General features: G+C 43.9%; 1 protein-coding gene across 2 annotated transcripts in view; it reads right to left on the reverse strand.

Annotated features, from left to right (window-relative positions):
• MYO1E (myosin IE) overlaps positions 1 to 16556 on the reverse strand; it is a 635008-nt gene that overhangs the window by 171789 nt on the left and 446663 nt on the right. For both annotated transcript variants that reach the window (XM_086959387.1, XM_086959385.1), the window contains exons 14-16: positions 7959 to 8126; positions 4933 to 5018; positions 1673 to 1754 (exon numbers count right to left, since the gene is read on the reverse strand). In XM_086959387.1, coding sequence (XP_086815513.1) covers positions 1673 to 1754; positions 4933 to 5018; positions 7959 to 8126 — 336 coding nt within the window. The remainder of the gene's footprint in view (positions 1 to 1672; positions 1755 to 4932; positions 5019 to 7958; positions 8127 to 16556) is intronic.

The raw sequence follows: 16556 nt of genomic DNA on the forward strand, positions 1-16556 counted from the left end.
AGGCGGCTCTTTAATATCAACAGCTATAGGTTAGCAGAAGTGGATTAAACATGCTGGAGCAATATTCACCAAAGGTGCTGCTCAGAAGATTCCAACATGAGGCCTGGAATGGACCCCCATGGACAATGGGACATTCAGATTCAAGTATATTAAAAACACAAGTGCCAAGACAATCCCACTGGGCGGAAGCCGGCAATGATAAAACATTACTTAAATGGTGAAGGTTTTCAACACATTTAAAAACACATTTTATGTACATTGACAAAAACATATTTTGTTGAACATCTCAGCTCATAATATGGGTGCCACAAACACTAGTTTACACTCACAAAAGTGGTGCTTAGACCAGGCACAGAAAGGCAAATCCTCTCTCTTACCCTCAGTGCTGAATTTTAGCCAGTGGTTTCCAGTGCTCAGTACCGGCCCTTAATTGTCAACACCAGCACTTGTACCAGTTTGTCACAAGGTGGCGCTGTTTGTGTAGTTTTGAGTTGGCAAGGCAACAGTTGTTTATTAGTCCAATATACATTAAAATGGACTAATACCTGCCAATCAAGCGGATCTCATAGGCTTGGAGGCCAGGAATAGGCACACCTTTAGGAGTATGATGGTTAATAGTTGTGTTACTACTGGCACTGGCTGCATTGGCAGGGGCAATGGGTGTTGCAAGCTGCTGTAACCTCCTGACGAGGGCCCTGGAACTTCTTTTCTATTTTGTTTTACAAATTAAGTACTGCTTACCCAACACAATCTAGTAAAGAGGGCAGGCGAAAGGGTTTTGGATGCAGTCAACTATAAGTGTGTGAGAAGGTTTGATGAAACACGTAATGCTTATTATTATTATGTGAATAAGGACCAGGACACGCCCACTTACATGTTCTCCAACACAGATCTCTAGGAGATATTCTGGCAATAGTCTGGAGAGACCATAAAAAGTCACAACACAGATCATAAATCCTTAATATCTGTATTAGTATGTGGGCGTTAATTTAATGAATGTAAGGTGGATACTGGTTTACCCAACCCTCTGCCAGCATGAGTCAATGATAAAAAGCTAAATTTAATCCACAGAGTCATAGGGAAGCGGCTTAAGCGGGGGTTGCCATTGGGTGCCATGGATTGAGGAAGTGGGTCACTGTAAACATGTATTAGTTGTTTATGGGCCTCTTCTGTCTGCAGATCTGGTTATAAGGTGCTCATAATTAATACCATTAGGCAACAAATAGCAGTGTGTAGTGGGAGGTGGACAGCAAAGGAAAGAGAGAGAGAAAAAGGATGAAACCACGAAAATAGCAGAAAAACACAGAGGGCCAAATAGAAAAAGGTAAGCATGAAAAGTAAGTAATAATTAAAGACAAAAAATAGGTAAATAGAAGAAGGAAATAATGGAGGTGACAGGAAGGCTGAAAGGAAGGAAAGAAGGAAGAAAAGGTGAGCGGTAGGTTGGAATCGTAAAACGATTGACAGATGAAAAGTAAGAGGATGGATGAAGGAGCAGTCGGACAAAAGGTTATATAGGATGGATGAATGTATGGATGGATGAATGAGTAAAGAATGAAACAACTCTCCTAAGGAGGGTAGGGGTTTCTTTCCTCATGTGGTCAGTGAGAGTAGAGGTATGGTTCAAGTGGGAGGTATTTTAATTTTCTGGCTACTTCCTTGCAATACACACCTTGATTTTACTGCTGGCAGTGGTCGGACGACCTTTCTTCTCTGCATGAAGATTTTCTGGAAAGAGGGCCTTTATGAATGGTCTGGAAAAATCAAACAGATTGTACTTATATTTGCTTGTTTTAACAGTAATTCTGATTTAATTAAATACAGTCTATCAGCTGCACGGGGGCATAAAACGTTTGCCATATATTTAAAACATAAACTAAAGTTGTTTCAAAAACTGCCCAAAATACCCAGCCCAAACCACCTAACATAACAAAATGTGAACTTCAAAAAGTCTGTCTTGCACTCCTTCATTAAATGCCCTTAGATCTTGCACACAGGGTATTATGTAAATAGTTTGAAGGCAGCAGCATATGTGAATACCATGCACACAATAGCATGCATGTAACATGTGTAATACGTGCATGTGAGAATAGGAAGGAAATAGAAGTAAATAAGCACAAATGTATAAGAAAAAAATCATAACCAGCGTAGAGCTAAGCACAGCTGCCTTGAGAAACAAAGAATTTTGAGTGACGGACTCCATTTCATGAGCGTAATTAAGTTAAAAGAAAACTCTGGATGTGGATATTTATTTGGTCAAGTGATTTAGTTGCTTACTTAGCAAATCGGAAGCTTCGTATTCCACGTGATTCTGTACAAATAAATGACTCCATGTGTGCCTCAAGTTGTAAATATATGTAATGTTCAGTGCTTAATTTGTGCCTGTGCTCGTCACCAGCACGTATTTCTTAGAACAGGCACATATTTCACAGCCCACCACATGGTGGCGGTATAAATCTATTTTTAAAAATGCTCAGGGGTGGTGGTGTTTAACAATGCGATATATCATTAAAACTGATAACATCAGGGTACCCAGCCAAATATTATACCTACAGGTAACCTAGTATAGCCCCACCTTTCACATTTATAGATGGGTGATGGTAGTAGGTGGAATTTATTCTGGTAGCTGTCTGCTTTAGCAGGACCTATAGGTGGTGCGAGCTGTAGTAGCCTCTTCAGAAATATCTTGGGTCCTGGCACTTATTTTTTTTATTTTTATTTTTTACAAATTAAGCACTGCAAACAAACGTCATAAAGGGAGAAAGCAGGGACCCGCGGGAGTGAGATAAAGGAGCCGAGAAGGTATGGTAGTGGATTGAAAAAACTCCAGATGGATTCCAGACTACCTGCCTTGGGATCGATGCCACCAGTGTTTAATTGCACCGTCCACGGGCTCCTGAGCAGAGCTTTTGGGCACTAGCACTTATTCTTTAACAAATTAAGCACTGCCAATGTTCCCATTCATCTCCCCACTTTCTGGTAAATGTACTCTGGTTTCTACTGCATCTTACACCTTCTATTCAACATACAGCACCTCATGTCTGAGGCGCTCCTGCTGAAATAAAATTGTTCTGTGTAAACATTAAATGAAAAAGAATAATGAATAAATATCTACCCAAACAAAAGTAGGCAATATACATCAACATATATTTAGGGTTTAAGATTGCTGAACCTTTGATGGATGATAACATGAAAAGGGGAGGGTGATTGTTATTGCTGAGTGAGGAGATAAAGGGAGACTGTTGGTAGTGAGAGGACAGCAGTTGACTTACCCGACGAAAAATATCTCGTAAGTAGTGTGCAGCCGGTGAACTTTTGTCGCCTGACTGTTCGTCCATGTAGCCTATAGACAGGGCCACAATCCTCTGTGCAGTAAAGATTTATAATACTTACAGTGGCGGCTGGCAGCTAGGTGGGACAGTGGGCACTTACTGTGTCCTCCGCACTGGGGGCCTCATTTATGAGGCTGTGCCTCACTTTTACGCTGCTGGTGCGTCACTTTTTGTGATGCACCAGTTACGTAAAAAATGTGCCTTGTTGCGCCATATTTACAAAGTGACGCATCTAAGTAGATGCGTCACTTTGTAAACCCCTGCGCCACATTATACCTGCGCCAGCTATAATGTATGCAAGGGGGCGTATTGACGCAAGAAAGGGTTGTAAAAGTGAGGCAGTGAAATCTATGAGATTTCACTGCGCCACTTCTAGGACACAAATGCGTCAATTTCTTACACCTGCCTCACAGCAGGCGTAAGACTGACGCAGACCCTTTCACATGGGGCTTGCCCATGTGAAAGGACACATTGCTGGAGTTGCGTCACTTTTGTGACACACTCCAGCAATGCGTGACTTTTGCGCCATACAGATACGTCTGAAATACTGACGTATCTGTAACTCCTTGCGAAATGATGCGTCATATTGTAAATATGACGCATCCAGCATGTCGCAAGAAGGGCACAATGAAAAGTGAATGCTTCGCTGTTTACACGCAGAGATTCGTCACTTTTCATAAATGAGGCCCTGGATGTCTTCTTTCTTCAACTGCAGTCCAGCAGGAAACTCCATTGACCAATCCTGGCAATTCTCTCAAGAGCAGCGCCTTGATTGGAGGGAGTGGCCCCACTCGGTGCTCCACAGCTCTCTGCAGGCCTGCACTTGCTGTTAGAGATGTTTAAAGTGTGCATGTGTGGCTGGCTGTCACAAGACGGCAAGCCAAAATAAGCGCACTTTAAACAGGGCACATACAGCCCACCCTCCTCTCTGCTGCCGTCACTCAGCAGGCCCCGCCCTGTCCAGATGCTCTGTTCGGGACATGGGATGAAAAATAAATGGTAATGAATTCTTGTTTTATTTTTCATCTCTGGGGCTTTGGGGGTAATTTAAGTGGTGCGACGAAGGAGTCCCCTCTGGATACTTCCTTACAAATGGTAATAGAGGCTTTTGTGGGTGGACAGTCTAGGGTTACTACGCCACATTGCGGTTTGATGACGTGTCCGAAGAGTAATACTGTGACTGATGGCAGTCAGCAAGATCAACACTTTCCCAAGGCAGGTACCGAATGGTCCGGGAGGGAGCCTCCTCTTTGCAACTTATTCTCAGTGAATGGCGAAACACTCTGTGTAGCGATCATGCTTGTATTGTCTCCTATTTACTTGCACAATATCAGAATAATTCAATGGGTTGACTTTATCAATACACCAAGAGGAGAAGCACTGATTAATGTCTGTACCCCCAAAACCCCTCATCTGTCATTCTAAATCGTTAACAATTTTCACAATGCTCAAAACCCCTTTCTCTCAAAGGTCACGGTGGACAAGAATAATTCACATTTAAGCAGACTGAAACAAAGGATGTTGGGTGCCTGCTGACATTTTTTGAATAAATAATTCGTCTTCATTACGGGATTATAATATTGTCTCTAGGGCCACTTACAGTTCACTGCTCTGCATCAGCTCGATCAAGTCCATGAAAAGGACATCTCGGTTCCTCTCGCAGAATCCGTCCATGTCGTAAGACACCTAATAAAATTAGGAATAAAAATGGAGAAATGACGCGATCTTTCCGCACATCAGTCATTCTGATTTCTCAGTGGTTTAACTCACACACATTGTTGTAAATTAATTATTCACTACAGAGATGAAAGTTCTGAAGAAAAAAACAGTTTGCAGAAAATGGCAAGGAAGGGCTGGGAGGCGAACCATCAACCTCTTGCTGAACACAGTCAGTCTGGTACATTTAGCCCGATCATGGTTCTGTTGGGAGACCCTGATAGGAGCGGTTTAGTGGGCTGTCATAATTTATAGACATTTCAATAAAAATATTAAGGCTAATTAGATAACCAGGGCCTTATTTATGAAGGCCTTGCGCCACGGGTGCGTCACTTTTTCCCATTTTAAAAGTGACGCACCGGCGGCGCAAGTCCTTCATAAATAAGGCCCCTTGTCTCTATGAGAGACCAGCACTAGCCGGTGGATGTTTGAAGATGATCTTGCAGTTTTTTTAGTCAGAGTCTGGACACTCAATGTTAAATAGGGCACCAATGTGGCTCTTTCCATAAAATATTTGTGCTCCATGGCCCACGCCTTGATTGCTCATAATTTAAATAGGAGGATTTTATTTATGATCATTAAGACACCTTTGCAATTTCTAGCAAATCTGTCATCATCAGTAAATCCACACATGCCTATGAACCTTAATACAACCAATGTTAGAATAAGACACAGTGGATAAAATCAAACTACACAAAATCAAACCAAACACAAGCAACCTCACTGGGATCAAATGGGCTTAAATCATCATATTCTGATATGATATCCAGCAAAATGGTTCTTAAAAAATGGGTCATTGAGCTGAACACATTTAGCCAGTATACACAACAAATGGATATACACCTTTTAAAAACAGTACAATATCATACATAACCTCAACAATACAAAAACACAATGATCCAAAGTCAATCTAAACCCAATACAAAAGAACCAAGCCACCACAACTCAGGTCAAGGTAAACTAAATTACTAACATAATACAACCCATTCCCTACCAAAGTGAAACTACCCAAACATACCACCGTGCACACATGCCAGTTATAACACAAACACAGCCTATTCCAAACTAAGGGGTGATTACGATGGCGGGCGGACTCGAGTATCCCGCCATCGTAGCGGTTTCTGGGACCGCCCGCCTGTAAGGCAGCAGCCCTGCACCGCGTATTATGATGCGACTGCCACCGTGGTAGTCGCATCATGCTAGGTTAATATTGTGGTGGGTGCTGCTTGTTGCAGCACCCACTGCAATGCTAAAACAGCATGTTGTGCATTCCCCTGCACTACATGGCAGGCACCACACGGTACCTGCCACTTAGAGCAGGGAAATGTAGGGGCGCACCATGGGTACCCCCAGTGCACCACCACCTCCCTCCAACACAAGGGGGGCTACCAATCCCTGACAGCCTTTCCATGGCAGTTCTACCGCATCGTAATTTGGCGACACCATTTTATAGCTGCAGACAGATCCGCCAGGCAATCTGAACAATTGCAGGTGGCGGATCCGTGGTGGGAGGTCTTTGTGCCCGTTGCGGTCCGATTCCCCCCACCATCCTAATTCGGTGGGCAGGGAATCATGGTACGTGAACTGTGGGCACCCTTCATTAGAAGTCAAGTTATCACTATGTCACGCCTCCATCAACGACAGAATCACTTTATTCAGGCTGGAAAGTGTCTGGATGCTATGAAGGAGTAGTATCTGGAAAAGATTTGACTAATGCCTATGATATGTGTGGAACTTCAAGGATCCACTTCTAGGTCAGTAGTGATAGAGATCTCTTTGCATGACAACAAACAATAGGTGTATTATCTCTCATTAATGCTTTGATCAGTCCACTTTGTTGCTCCCCACCCCCACCTTTTTTGTTCTCTCTCTTCCCTTCCTGGATTAGGTCCGTTCTCAGAGGACTTCTCTTCAGCTACTTGTCCTTGTGTTTGGATATTGCTTGTTTTACCATCTGTTTGCTGCTGTTTGAAAAGTCTCCTGCCCTTTTGCATCCTATGAATTAATGAAAGTATACTGTTCGACTTATCTCTTTACCACTTCCTATGCCCTGAAATTGGGTGACCACTTACTTCTTCAGGTGTACTCCACACCTCCAGGATTGGCCACTCTGGTGTTCTTTTATCCCCTTCTCTGTTTCTACTTATGGGTATTCAATTTCTTGACAACTTCAGAAACACTCAGGAATGACATTCACAATAGGTCTATGTATTTGGTCGAAATCTGACATTAACCGTTTCAATAAAGAACGTGAATACCTTAAACAACTTAATACCCAACTGCTCTAAAAAGGCTTGTAGCAACCAACCCCAAAACCACCTTAATATAAATGAAAACAAACAGAAATTAAATCAATCCAAGTTTAACTCAATAGAATTTGAGGAAAGTCTTGTAGATCTAATTTGCTCCAACCTAACTCAGCCACTAACTTAGAAAACCCCTGCTATTAACTAACCCACGTTAAGCATCTCATCCCATTCCAACCAGCACATTGCAACAAATCACAATGCAAAGTAACCAAACTATCCCAATCTTACCAAAATGTACCAATGATGACCTCAAATTCAATCCACATCAAAAGAACAGTCTCAAAGATTCCATAAAGGAAACCTGTCACAAATCAAGCCCATGTCAACACAAACCAAACTCAAAACCAAACCTAATCATCAGGTCAGTCTGTGCAAGAGGAAGGAACTTCTTAGACACCATCTCAATGAGTGACTAAAAACTATTAAACAACTGAGACACAGCTTCTAGGCTAAGATCAAAATTTGAATCCAATGCTGCGCAGAATTAATGCGTATCCAGGTCAACAAGTACTTATCTCTGTGTCATATTAGATGGCACTGTATTAAATACAGAGATGACCAATGATAATCTAACCTCACACTAATGCCCTGCCTGCAGTACCTTTCCAGCATAATGGTGAACGATGAATCCTTGGTTCCAGCTGTTAAAGTGGTCATGTGTTCCAATCGCCATTTGGAGCTTCTGAAGAAGGGTCTGATCAGCACCTTCGCCGACTGCGTGCATCGTGGCACAGACGTCATCCAGAATGCTCATAATTCCAGGGGGATTCTGGAAAGAAGATGAAATGGACAGTAAGAGCCTTTTCTTTGGAAATGAACAGCTTCACTCAAATATTCCCTTCTACGTCAGTCAACACATTTCTGATGATTAGAATAGTTATACATACGTTTCTTGAAGTTGAACCCTAAGTTACTCACCACAAGCAGTACAACCAATGTTCATATCTTTATTGCGGTGCATTGTCAATGAAAAGATACCTAGGGCATTTTTTAACAAACAACATTTCTTTACAGCATCTGTTGGCCATTTGTTCACTTGTCACACGCGAAAAGCCTGTACTGATACCTTTCACTTGAGGTTGTGCATCTCTTTACTGATCTTGGTCAATAAAATGCATAGGTAGAGATCAGCCTAGGTAAACAGGAACTACCAATCCTCATGGCATCCCCACAAACTCAGGACAACCAGGGCCTTATCAAGGCTCACTTGCAGGCATGAATATGGAAACTCGTGTCTGTGGTTTGGACAGTAAAAGGCAGATATAATTTGGGTGCAATGGGCACCCCGCACTCTGGGGCCGGCATTTTTGCAACTCTACCACGGAGGACAGCTAGGTAGCTATACACAAGCACAGAAAAATTCATGTGCAAAATTTCCAAAACACAGGACACCCATCTGGAGAAGAGCACCCACAGGAGATGAATGTTGATATGCATTTTTGCATATAAGGAACCCCAGGGGAAGCGTCACACACCTTTCCATCAATGCCTCCCTGAGGCGACGACCCTAGCACCGGATACAGTTGAACATTTATGGAGGTCACAACAGACTATATACATTTTTTGGAGTAAAAGACATTCAGCTTAACCCTCAACATTAATAACTCTCACCCTCATTCTAAGCCTCACCCACGTTTCAAATCTAGCCTTATCCTTCACACGAATCCTGACCCTCACCCTAACCCTAACTTTCCCCTAACTCCTAACCCTTAACCTAACCCTCACCTGAGCCTCGCCCTAATTCTGTCCTTTTCTGTTTACCTTCTTCTATGGCTAGCTTCCTTTCCACTGCTTGTTTTCACTGTAATTACTTTTCAGATGATTAAGTAGAAGCATCATGTGACTGAAATCAATGACTGGAAGTAGACTTTGATACAGGAGTGCAAACCAGGAAATTCATCAAAAGGGCCGAGCCAGAGCCAAGCCAGGGGTGCAGCTTGGCTCAAAGAGCCAGACCAAGAGCCCCGCCCACATAAAATCATCATGTGACTCTCATTCTCCTCTCCTTCTCCTTTAATTCCGCTATCTGTCTCGACTTTCTCTTTCTCACTGTCTCTATCTCTCGCTCTGTTTGGCCTCTGTCTCTCTGTCTCTCTTTCTCTTACTCGCTCCTTAAGCTCTGCTTTCTCCCTCTTTGCTCCTTCACGTTTTCCCTTCTTCATCTCCCCCTCTCTCTCACCTTCTTTTGTTCTTGCTCTCTTACGCTCTCTTAACTTGTCTTTATCCACCCTTTGTTTCTTCTTTTGTCTTTCCAGCTCTCATCTCCTCTCTCTTTCCTGCAAACTCAGTTATAAACCCCTTTGCTCACAATGATCGGACGCATTCGTTCACTGTGTTTAGCCAGTTTGTTGTCAAACCTGCTTTGCCATTCCTCCCTTCTATGTACCTGCTCACTGCGAGTTGCGATGAGTTGCAGCAGCCACACCCACCCGCCACTTCCACAGCCTCTTCCCACCTGTGCAATGAACCCGCTATGATTGGAGTCTACCACAGAGGCAGCGGCGAAACACAAATGATGGGTCCACTCCTGCAGATTGTAAAGCGGGCCCCTGGGTCTCTCATACCTCACAGATATTCATTGGTCTTGGGCTGAACGGGGTCCCCCTGAAGGCTTGGGGACCCCTGCGCTGCAGGGGCTTCAGGGCCCAGTCTTACGTCCAAATACACATCACTCGTCATCCCTGGCCTGTGCTCAGTAGCTCAGTGTGAAAGCAGAAAGATAGAAAGGTGCAGAAAGTCTGGACCTACATGACCTCAATAACTCCTGCAGCCCCGACCCTGCATATTTTTCTGTGTTTCCACCTATAACGTATGAGCGGGTTATCAAACTTCTTTCTGTCGCCAAATCCGGCTCACCGTTGGACCCATGCCCTCCTAAGATAATACTCTCTGCAACTGAGCTAGTCGCCTGGCATCACATCTTACGGAGATATTCAATCTGGTCCTGAAAACCTGTATCTTCCCTAAAAAATAGAAACATTTCTCAATTTTACCACTTTTAAAAAAAGTTCATTTGGATAAAACAGACCCAGGCAATTATCGTCCCATTGCCCGCCTGCCACTACCGGCAAAACGTTTGGAAAAATATATGAACCAAGAATTGACTACATTTATCCGTAACAATGACATTCTGGATCCATCTCAATACGGTTTCCAAAGTGGACATAGCACCGAGCTTGCCCTGATCACAGCGTCAGAAGCAATAAGGCGCTCTGTAGATAGGGGAGGCATGGCGGCACTGTTCCTGTTGGATCTTTCGGCAGCATTCAATATCATAGCCTCCTATTACACCGCCTCCAAGAAATAGGCATAGCTGGTGCCGCCTTATCACAGTTTAAATCCTTCCTCTTGGACCGGGAACAATTTGTGGAAATGGATGATCTCAGTTCCCAGAGTTTCTGTGTTCCTTGTTGGGTTCCACAGGGTTCGTCCTTGAGTCCGACTCTTTTTAATCTATATGTGGTCCCCCTGGCTAGGCTTATAAAATCCTATGGATTTGCCATGGTGTTATATACTGATGACACCCAGATTATAGTCTCCGTTTCAAATAATTCCCGCTATGCAGTTCATAACTTTCACGCCTGTATGCGACAGGTGTGCAGATGGATGTCAGAAAACTGTCTCAAGTTGAACTCTAATAAGACGTAGGTTCTTCTTTTTGGCAGAGATCTAGCATTCGGGTTCTTGTAGTGGTGGCCTAAGGAATTAGGCGCTCCCCCCATTCCAGCCACCAAGGTAAAAAATCTCGGAGTCATCTTTGACACCACCCTGTCCTTCTCCTATCGTGTGAAAGCGATTACATCATCTATCTGTAACACTCTGAAGTTTTTGAGGAAAGCTTTCCCTTTCATACCACTAGACCTGCAGAAAACAGTGGTTTCGGACTAGTCCTGTCGAGAGTGGACTACTGCAACGGCCTTCTGATTGAAATAAACAAAGCTCTTCTTGTTAAACTGCAGGTTATACAGAACTCTGCTGCCCGATTGCTCTTTGGAATGCAAAAATGTTCTTCTGCAAAGGCGGCCCTCAACGCCCTACACTGGCTTCCAGTGGTGTGGTAAATATTTGATTTACCGTCCTAATTTCTATGCAGGTAAGTACTTAATCAATAATAACTCAATCGGAAAGAAAGAGGCAGAGTCCGTGGTGTTAGAGTTCTTAGGGGTTTTATTCCTTAAAAAGGAATGGTCAAGACCGGTTATCGGGTTCCTGACACCACTGGGGTGCAGGAAGGGATAGAGCCATATTTTATTGTCAATACATAGCTTATATACTTAAGTTACATTATAGAAACCAATACAGTAGGCGTAACAGCTGAGAGAAACAAGATAACAGCATCCACGTGGTAGTGATACGTAATTAGAAGGCGTGAACTAGGCGTGAACATAGGCGTGAACATAGAGGTGTGTGCTAGAAACGTCACAGATAGGTGTCACAAGTGGGTGGCAACAAAGTAGAATCTTGTAATGTCAGCAGAAATCTGAGGCCTGGATGCGCGCGCAGCTGTATGACGTGTGATTGACGTGAAACTGGAGGGTGCAGGGGACTTGACATTTACACTGACGGAAAGAGACAGAAGTCTGGCATGTCAGATCAACTCGTACCTCTATCATATCTGATATCTGATGTTTGGGAACCATATTATCTAAACGGAAAAGGTCTCTGGGGCAGAAGCTATTCTATACTGACTATGAGTGCGTGTATAAGCGCCTAAGTGTCTACATGAGAATGCGAGGGGCATGGGCCTACCATGGTAACAGAGGCTATGAATTACTTGCACGGAGACAGTGAGGCCGGGCCCTTTGCTCTGCAGCTGGGGGGATGTTTACTTAAACTAGTAGGCAGGAATGCATTTTCGAGGAGCGGAACAGATAATTCGAAGGTTGAATACAGTCTTGTCAGGCAGCAGGCTGAGCTAAGCGCCATGAGCCGCACAGGGAGTAAGGCAGAGGTCACGGGTACAGAGACAGCCTGGGCTGAAGCTTTCGGAGTCAGAAAGCAGGAAAAAAGGCTCGATGGCAGAATTCAGGGCCTACTTTGCCAGAGCTGAAAAACGTGTATAGTACACCACAAAAAGACGTTGGCATAGCATACTTAGAAACGGAATATTCAACCCATTCAGGGTGGGTCTGAAAGAGGACATGTTAACGTTGGACGCAAATGTATTTGCGTCTTCATAGCTGGCACAGGAGGGAAGTTACATGCACTTTAAGCTGGTACATGGAGACGGTGGGGTACACGGTAGGGAACATTAATTGACCATAAAATTTATATTTCCTCATTCCCTCCTTGTTCCCTACGGACCCTTCATGATATATCGATCCTCATAAATCGATCAGTCTGTTCTTGTAACATCATTTGTTCTTCTTTCTTTCTTTCACGTTTTGAGAGAAAACTGGAATGTTCAATGCACGATGTGGCACACAGTCCACAAATCGCTGGCCCACACTGTAGGCACAGGCAGCAACTGAATACTATGACAAGGGCAATGCCTAGGAAGGATAGGATCTTCCATCCCCAAGCGGTTAACGTTGTCCAGAACCAACCGGACCATGTCCAGGTGCCTGGATTCTGGTGTATCTGATTTGCAATTTTATGAAGACGTGTAATAGCTTGGTATACCGTCGGGACGTTTTCTGGAATGAAAACATAGCAACTTGTCCCGATGACCTTACAAGCTCCGCCTCTATCTGCCAAGATGACGTCAATAACAAGACGATTCTGAAGAACAACAACCCGCATGGCGGACTGCTCCTCTGTTAAGTTACCTAGGGCGGAGGCAGTTTCCTTCACTACTGCTTCAAGTGTTCTGGTTAATCTGCGTATTAGTTTACTATTTTGGACGGGGCCTGTGAAGAAAAAGAATCCTTTATTGAAATCTGTGTATTGCTCCCATGCCGTTTCAGTGTAGTCGACAATCGGGAGATCTCTTCGGAGTCTATTCTTTACTAGATTTGTATTTCTGTGATAATCAGGAGGAGCTAGAAAAACAGGGGGCAGAAGGAATGCAATATAACAGGTACCATCCCAATCTGGAGGCAAGCGTATGTATGCGGTATGGCCACAAACAAAGTAGGAATGACGAGTAGCTCTAAAGGAAGATTTGCCTTGGTCACTGATTTCGACCACAGTAGTACATTTGCTATGACCTAAGTGTACTGAACCCTTCTTACTGACACATAGATCCCCAGTGACTGGTAATACTGACATAGCCGGGAGAACTGGTGCAGCTTCGGATTCAACAGTAAGAATCATAAGGTTAATTGTATAATTACCTAATCCATATACTTCATTTTCTAGATCAGTTCCTATTCTAATGGGAAGTCCCTTCTTGTCAGGGTAACAGGCATTAAGCAGAACTAAGTTCAAGTTTCCCCAAACCCAGCTCCCTTTAAAAACAGCGACATCAGGATCTAAGGAATTAATTATTCTAAACCATGCACCACAGGAGCCATTGTGAGTGAACGGGTACGGAAAGAGGGGCAGAACTCCCTTGTATTTCTGGTAGGGAGGGAGTCGGCCACATATCCAGCAGTTTGTAGCATTGTTAGTCTGATGGGAGTGATGTAACATACTAATGAATGTGTTGTTGCGCAGCGCGAGTCTGTAAGAAAGTTCGTGGGGAGGTAATTCACTAAAGGAATGTTCAGCAGTGACATTGTAAGCAGATTGTTCACGCTTGAAAATAGGGTAGTATATGGGAAGCAATATACTAGCAACAATAATCAGAAGGCTTAGAAAAAACATAATCAATAATGTCACTATACAGTGACTACGGAGTGATTCGCAATATGTACGTTTCTTGAGTTGTCTCTCTCTCTCTCTATCTCGATCTAGGGGATACATGTCAGAAACTATTTAACCGATTCACCTAGGGGAGGACTTAAACAATTAAACTGTCTGACTTGCTAGATCGAAGTTTCAATCTGTACTCCTCTTGGGGAGTTTTCTCTTGTTTCGGAACTTTAAAGTCACTAGGTTCGATACAGTCTTTGGAAGGGGTGGACGAGTCTTTTTCTGGCATCAGTTCGTTACACTTTTTTATATGGCTCGTATGGATCCACCCCTTTCGGCCTTCCACTTTGATAGCGGTCCGCGTTGTAAGAAGGACGGTCTTCGGCTCTTTCCAGCGGGGCTCCAGCGGACTTTTCCTGTCGAAGTTCCTAATTAGGACCAGGTCGCCGGGACGGACATCATGCGGCTTTACATCAGTGTTGTCAGGGAAGGCTGCAGCAACCTGTGAACGACATGATTGGAGTGCAGACATCAAGGAGGCAAGGTAATCTGTCAGCATATTACAATCAACATCGGTAATTTTCTTAGGTATGGGCGTCCCCCACATATTCGGTGGTCTGCCAAAGACCACTTCATACGGTGATAATCCTGATCTCGAGTGGGCGACCATTCTCATATAGAACAATGCAACTGGCAGGGCGACTATCCAGTCGACCCCTTTCTCTTTACAAACTTTAGCAAGGCGGGTCTTTAGTGTCTGGTTATGCCTCTCTACAAGGCCAGCGGCTTCGGGATGTCGGACACAATGGAATCTCCACTGATATCCTAACAGCAAGGAAACCTGTTTCATGAGTTCGGATGAGAATGGCTGTCCGTTATCTGAGTACACGACACGAGGCAAGCCGTATCGTGGGAAGAATTCTCGAACCAGCTGCCTGGCAGTGGTCGGAGCAGTGTAATCTGAGACTGGATATGCTTCGGTCCAACGGGAAAGTGCACAAACAATTACGAGGACATATTTGAATCCTCGACAACTGTCCATCTGGATATAATCCATCTGGAGGACTTCAAAAGGGTGATCGGGAGGATGAAATCCACCTTGCTCTACAGGGACGCTTTTACCTGGATTGAACTGACAACAGATCATGCAAGTACGCACTTTCTGTTTTGCTGCTGCTCGTAAGTGTTTGTTATACCAGAGATTCTGTAAACTGTCTAACATCGCTTTCTCTCCTAGATGTGCTGGACTATGTGTTGTATTGATTATGACTTGAACCATAGAGTCGGGGAGAAACCATGTAGATTTTCCCTTCGTCATCCAACCTTGATCTGTCTGGATCCCTCCTAGTTCAGTCCATTTCTTTATTTCATCTGCAGTAGCATGTGTCTGAATATCAATTACATCTAGGGCGGGATCCCTGACTGTCATACAATGTGTCGGCACTATTGTCTTTGTCACGTCAGTTGTCTGAGTGTGAGTCAATGCTGTATGTTTTGCTGTCTGGTCTGCCAGGTCGTTACCCTGGGAAACAGAATCTGTAACTTTAGTATGTGCTTTACACTTCATGACGGATATGCCTGAAGGCAGATGTATTGCTTCTAACAGTGCTTGAATGAGGGGACCGTGTTGGATCTTGGCACCGTGAGAGGTCAAGAAACCTCGTTCTTGCCACAACATTCCGAAGTCGTGTACGACTCCGAAAGCATAACGTGAATCTGTGTATATGTTAACATTTCTGTTCTTGGCTAGTATACAGGCTCGGGTCAGAGCAATAAGCTCTGCCGCTTGAGCGGACAGTGTGTCAATACGATATGTTTCTTTTACTTCAGTTTCAGTGGTCACTGCATATGCGGCCACTAATTCTCCTGTACTTGTTCTCATACATGAACCATCCACGTAAAGCGTCAGGTCTGGATTTGTCAATGGAACATCTGTTAAGTCTCGTCGGGGCTTTGTTACTGCATTAATGATCTCTATACAATCATGCGGAGCTGGATCTGTCATACTCGAAGGTAACAATGTAGCGGGGTTCAGAATGCTGCAGCGTCTGATTTCTATGTGTGGCTGGAATAGTGTTAATTCATAACCTGTCAGTCGTGCTATAGTCAAGTGTTGAGTCTGAGTTCTGTTTAAAAGAACCTCTACAGAATGTGGAACTTGTACTGTTAATTGATGTCCTAAAACAATTGAGTCGCTCTGTCTGATTGCTAGTGCTGTTGCCGCTACTGACTTTAAGCACGCAGGGAGTGCCTGGGCTACTGAATCCAATGTACTTGAAAAATAAGCGCAAGGCTTATGTGAACCTGCTTGATCTTGAGTGAGGACAGACAACGCTGTACCATCACGTTCTGTAACAAAAAGTGTAAAAGGTTTGCTGTAACATGGTGTCGCTAAAACTGGTGCTTGGCATAAAGCTTTCTTTAATTCTTCAAAGGCTTGTGTGTGTTCCTGAGTCCAAGGAAG

This window comes from Lissotriton vulgaris, chromosome 2_2 (assembly GCF_964263255.1).
Source record: "Lissotriton vulgaris chromosome 2_2, aLisVul1.2, whole genome shotgun sequence".
Classification (NCBI taxonomy): Eukaryota; Metazoa; Chordata; class Amphibia; order Caudata; family Salamandridae; genus Lissotriton; species Lissotriton vulgaris.